The following is a 6,361-nucleotide window of genomic DNA, read 5'->3' as shown; positions in this document are numbered from 1 at the left end:
ATCTCGCACTGCAAGATCTTATTACACCAACAGGATGTCACATTTGCAGTTCGCATACAGCAGAATCCTGGGAAACATGACTATAAACATTATTCAGTGAAGCTGTGATTCAGAATGTAAACCAGAGAGTGGAGGTGGATGTTGAGCGGTTGCCTTGGCAGCTCTTACTGTCAATGTTCTTGTCTGAACATGCGAGAACCCACACACACTCTCTCTCTCTCTCTCTCTCTCTCTCTCTCTCTCTCTCTCTCTCTCTCTCTCTCTCTCTCTCTCTCTCTCTCTCTCTCTCTCTCTCTCTCTCTCTCTCTCTCTCTCTCTCTCTCTCTCTCTCTCTCTCTCTCTCTCTCTCTCCTCTCTCTCCCTCTCTCCGTCTCTCTCTCTCTCTCTCTCCTCCCCCCCTCCCCCCCTCCAGTACACAGCCCTTGTCAATCACTCCCCCTCTTACACATCCAGATAGTCCCTCTCTCGATTGCTCTCTCCCTGACCCGCTACTATGGACAGCCACTTCAGATGACCCCAACACCACTCAATCGTGGCATGTGGAGTCGTCACCGCTCTCTGTGAAGGCAGCACATGGAACTCCATTCAAATCAGGCCTTTGCATTGTGCGGTAGGCATTTCATAGGCTCATAAACAGAGACGCGTGTTGCCACAACCAACAAGTTTTGCTAACCTGCTTGTCAATAACATTCCAGCAGCTTTGGCCGGTACAGATTAGTCAGAGCAAATGGAATAAAACCGACGGCCAACCACCTGATTTTAGGAACCCCGGGCAGAACTTTACACACTTATCTGTTGGTTTTTCAAACAATGTTTCAGAAATGATTGGGTTTGGTATTATGTTGTTTAGCAGATGCTTTGGTCAAAAAATAACTCTGAGTTATTTGATTTGGATACACGTCATGCATGAGCAGGTAGGTAGAGGTTGGGTGTATCCTTTTATTTTCCATAAAGAAGATCCATTTATTGCTTGTTGACTGCTAAAGAGTGAACACTAATGAGTGAACCAGGGTGTTTAAGTGACTTCCCTGGTTTCCCTGGTATCCTGGTTGAGTCAAAGTATGAGGTTGAGGATGCTATCGTTTAGGTTTAAGGGGGTTATGTTTAGGGATTAGGCTGAAGATAGTTACGTTTGCTGTGTTGACAGCCCTCTTAGGTTCTGTACTACCGAGATGAAATCAGTCATATGACTTGCTTCAAACAGGAAGTGATGTCACTTCCAGTAACCCTTTCACACAAAGAGATTATATATGCCATGTTTACCGGACCAGCCCTCAAGTTGTCTATCCTGAAAGGGTTTGGTCGACAAAGATCTGCACGCACAGACACAAAACTGAACACACATCATGTAATTATTAGTATCCTTATTAGTATTATTAAGTATCCTATTGAACCCTATTGTTATTCGGTCATAACTTTGGGGTTAGCATAGGTTTGTATTCCTTATGTAGCCGAAATGAAATTGGATCTGAAGGTGCCATACAGTCTCCGTGCGACTGTGTTTGTTTTGTTTCTGCATGCTGAACTTTTGCCCATTTACTATTTTGTTTTGATGATCTCAAAATGCCATCACTTTTTCCTTTGTATCTCTGCTGTGGGACAAAAGGGAGGGAGGGGATGTGTATGATTGATTGATTGTGTAATACAGTAAAATAGCAAGACCTAAACGATTCATTGAGAAAATAGTCACACACCCTTCAGCTGGGCTGCAGAGCCAAACGAACAGTCTGGAAAACCATTTTGAGCAGGAAGTAGTAGACCTCTTGCATTAACAAAATAATTTCCCAGATTTTTTAATATGACATTTTAGGAAACAGTAACAAAAAAATGAGACTCAAATGGACCATCTTTATATCTTTAATAAAAAAAATGTTGGGGTTTACTTTAATAATTTCAAAATCCAGCAAGTGGAACTTGCAAACTAAGCTATCCAGAGTTAATCAAACTCTCTCTTTGTTTGACAAACACGTTAGTTTCCTGTGTGACTTCCTGTCTAACCCCCAGTTAATTGTTTCAAGAAATAGGCCTTGACTGACTTCCTGTTTGACATGGAAGCTGTAGACTCCTCCACTTCCTCTTAACACGGCCGTTGCCGTCACAACGAACCCACAGACCATCTGATCTTAGCCTTCGGGTGTGTAAGTGTGTGTGTGTGTGTGTGTGTGTGTGTGTGTGTGTGTGTGTGTGTGTGTGTGTGTGTGTGCGTGTGCGTGGTGTGTATGAGTATGCATGATATAGCAAGGGACCCAGGGCAGCTGTCTAAGTCATTACAACACACACAAAGAATACGCTCTCTCTCTCTCTCTCTCTCTCTCTCTCTCTCTCTCTCTCTCTCTCTCTCTCTCTCTCTCTCTCTCTCTCTCTCTCTCTCTCTCTCTCTCTCTCTCTCTCTCTCCCGCTCTCTCTCTCTCTGAACACCAGTTCATGACACTGTAACTGCCTTGTTAATAGTATAGAATACAGTCTTCTTACGTAAACAAGCTATCCACGCAGTCAGTATCCCATGCCATTCCAGTGACCCGCAAAAGAGTAAAACTTGTTAAGAATAATAATAACCTACAACTGTGAGGAACTGCTGTTGTTCCTCTGTAACATATAGCTACAACCAACAGAATATAAACACGGCAAACATTCTTACAGATGGAAGCATGTGTTCCAGTGTGCACCCATAAAAGGACACTGACACCAACCCTAACCCCAGCACCAAGAGAATGTAGACCGACCAGATTGCCCAGGATTCTTCAAACCAGTTTCTTGAGAGACAGAGAGAGAGAGACAGAGATAGACGAAAAGAGATAGAGAGACAGAGAGAGGCAGCTACCGCAATTGCGTTTGGTGGTTTTTTTCTTGCGTATTCCGGCAAGACATAAGCAGGTTCATTCTCTCACCCCTAATCTGACAGGTATGTGCACCACGATGCACACGGTGCTCTCCTTTCATTGGCTATCTCCTGGGACAGTTTGTCTCTGTCATGACCCGCACTAGTTGATCTGCTATCTGTTGTTTTGGCCCCCTCTCGGAGGCTGCCATTGTGCCCTGCTGTATCACTGCTCCTCTAAGCTTCAGGGTTAAAGCTAAACAACAGCCCTGCAGGCACAACACACACACACACACACACACACAAACGTAAACACACAGAAACATAAACACACACAAACAAACTAAAAGTAAGTAAAAAATTCAATGATCAGCTCCTCAGTCCATACTATCGTGAGCAAATGATTTAATTGTTTTCAATAAAGATTTTTTTAACAAGCAAGTGTCCGCACTTCAAACCCCCGGTGCTTACATTACAGGACCCATTTCCACTTAACAGGGCCAGCTCAGCGCTCATGTAAACACTGAAACCAGGCTAGCAGAGTTCTGTTTCCCCCTCCCCAGCTGTTGAGGTGACAGTAAACACACACTGACATACACACACTACACAGTGGACATCTGAGAGCACAGAACACACACACATGGACACACAAACACACACACACGGACAGACGGACACACACATACCATCACAATCTCACACTGGCATGCACACACACACACACACACACACACACACACACACACACACACACACACACACACACACACACACACACACACACACACACACACACACACACACAGAACTACACACTAAACCCACAGAGAACACACACACATGCCTCACAGTAGAGTTACAGCCCTTTACCGAAACGCTCCCAGACATTTATCAACCACATCAGACATCGTGCCAACATCTAGAGAGATTCTGTGGGACGACGCTTCCCCTCTGAAGACGCCCGGTGGATCACAGCACTGTGATGGAAACTCCTCAGGTTACCATGGTTACAAAGAAGCCACAAACCAAAAGTGTACTGAACAGTTTTTGGGGGGGTGAGGTGGGAGGGGTGGGATGGGTCGGGGGAATAAAGGGGGCTTACCTCTCTTTGGTCTGATCCTCAGGGGTTCACCGGGTCCTCCGTCTCTCTCCGCCTTCTCCTCCCGCTCCTTCCAGCGCCTCACCTGCTCCTGCCTCATCTTCAGGAACAAGGTCTTCTTCTGGTCCTCGCCCAACGCGTCCAGCACGTCGGGGTCGATGTACATGTCCTTCAGGATCTGCTGCAGCATGGTAGCGTCAGGCCGCCGTTCCCCGGGCTACCGGGACCAAATAGAGAGTGTGTGTGTGTGTGTGTGTGAGGGGGGAGGGGGGATTGGTGGTCCCGGAAGAGAGGGGATGAGGGGCTCCTCGTGGGGGGGTGGGGGGGTGGGGGGGGGGCTTGGGTGATGGCGTGGGTCGGGCGGACGGTCCGGGTGGACTCACAGTTCTTCCTCGGGTTGAACACAGACCCGGATATCCTACAAGACGGGCTGTCTTCCTGGTGAATCGCGTGTGACACATGCACTCAAACAGATACACATAGTGGCACACACACATACGCACACACACACACACACACACACACACACAAACGCACAATCACACTCAAAGTCTTATTTCCTATATTCGGTCCGCGTACATCTGCTTCTTCCACTACAAAATGTTCACTTTCCTTCGAGTTTGGAAGCCATTGCATACACCCTGCGAGAAAACACAAAAACAGAGGCAAGCTGAGTCCAAGATAGTAATTACAATGTTCAAGACATCGTTCCTTCACACATAAAAGACTTCACACAGCTTTTCTTCCCCATACACATCGCTGTTCTTCTCAAAACGTTTTTGTTTAGAAATCCTACCTTCTTTGTTCCCTCAGGAAGAGAGCAAGTTCAACACTGGAGATAAAGAGCGATACGGAGAGATAGAGACTGAAGAGAGAGAGGGAAAGAGCAGAGAGAGTAGGAGTTTAGACAGACGTAAAGAAATAAGTGTAGGGAGAGAGAGAGAGAGAGAGAGAGAGAGAGAGAGAGAGAGAGAGAGAGAGAGAGAGAGAGAGAGAGAGAGAGAGAGAGAGCGTAAGAGAGAGAGAGAGACAGAGCGTGTGTGTAGAGAGAGCCTTGCTCCGAATGGGAGGAGATTCCGAGGGAATGGACTGATTCTGTCATCTCAGCCCTCCTCCCCTCAACACACGCTCTCCTCCCCGTCCCCCTGTTCCTTCCACAGCCACCAGCCCCCCCCCCCCCCCGTCTCCCTCTCTCTCACATGTCCATTCTTCTTTTCCTTGACATTGTTATGCGGCAAGCGTAGCCAAACGACGCGGCACCCCGAAAGCATGGATGTGTTAAAGAGAGTTTCGGTGCTCTCACAAAAGAGAGAGAGGGAGAGAGAGAGAGAGAGAGAGAGAGGAGAGAGAGAGAGAGAGAGAGAGAGAGAGAGAGAGAGAGAGAGAGAGAGAGAGGGAGAGAGAGAGAGAGAGAGGGGGGGGGGGGGGGGTCTCTCTGGCTGCCAGAGCAACAATGGCTACAGACAGCCACTTGGAGGGAAACGGAGAGAGAATAAACAGCTATCGAAGAGGAACACGCGCAGGGCTTTAAACTGAACATTTTAGATGACAATGTGAAGGGGAGAAGGGAGTGGAGGCGGTTAGCGAGGGAAAACGTGGCAGAGAAGGAAAGGTTTATTTTTAAAGTAGGAAGTACTCACAGTGGGATGTAGACAGCGGTTTCCACAGCCGAGTGAGCAGACTGAGCTGGGAAGAGCAAGGGAGAGAGGGAGAGAGAGCTTGTGGTTCCTCCTTGTCTTTGTGCGTGTGTGTGTGAGTGTGTGTGTGTCTGTGTGTGTGTGTGTGTGTATGTGTGTGGGATGACTAGGCTGATGACATCACAGCATTCCATGAACTCTCCCTCTCTCTCTCCTTCTTGAGTGTATACCTCTCTCTTCCTTTTTCTTTCTTCTCTCTCTCCTTCTGTGTCTTGCTCCCTTCCCTCTTCTCCTGCTCTCTCTCTTTCTCTCCCCTTCTCTGTGGGTTTCTCTCAATTCCCTCTTTTTTTCTTCATTCTCTCCTTCTTCTGTTTGTCTCAGACAAACAAAGCACACTGTGGGATTAGTAAGTGGGCAGAAAGGACTTCCTGATTTCCAGAAAATCTCAAAGAAAGAGACTCTTTCGTTACAGAAAGATAAAAAAAAATACATAAATAGATATTCATGTAATGTAATAATAACTATTATTAGAGTACAATTCTTATATTCACTTAATGTTCTTGGGGCCAAATCCACAAAAGTACCTTTAGGACAAAAGACTTTGCAACTGTGTTTCTTTATAATCACCAAAATATCTTAACGGTAATATGTTTTTTCTTAAATTATAATTTACAAAAAAAGATAATAGTAAGATAGTCATTCTTGAAAACGAATACCTTTAATTCCTAAATATTTTAACTTTAAGATAAAAGCTTCCTTGACTTAAGATGCCAAATTGATTAGTGATATATTCTTGCTTTTAATTGG

At 46.0% G+C, this 6,361-nt stretch overlaps 1 protein-coding gene across 2 annotated transcripts in view; it reads right to left on the bottom strand.

The window, feature by feature from the left end:
- LOC115546749 (podocalyxin) overlaps nt 1–5,712 on the bottom strand; it is a gene marked incomplete at its 3' end in the record, with an annotated part of 13,920 nt that extends 8,208 nt beyond the window's left edge. Inside the window, 2 exon segments of one of the 2 annotated variants that reach the window (XM_030360481.1) lie at nt 3,921–4,558; nt 5,558–5,712. In XM_030360481.1, the coding sequence (XP_030216341.1) occupies nt 3,921–4,107 (187 nt within the window). 2 annotated transcript variants of the gene reach the window in all.
- Between the last annotated feature and the right edge of the window lie 649 nt (nt 5,713–6,361).

This window comes from Gadus morhua, chromosome 7 (assembly GCF_902167405.1).
Source record: "Gadus morhua chromosome 7, gadMor3.0, whole genome shotgun sequence".
In the NCBI taxonomy this organism is placed as follows: domain Eukaryota; kingdom Metazoa; phylum Chordata; class Actinopteri; order Gadiformes; family Gadidae; genus Gadus; species Gadus morhua.
Note: the sequence above shows the minus strand (reverse complement) of the source record. Positions and strands in the feature narration are given on the sequence as shown.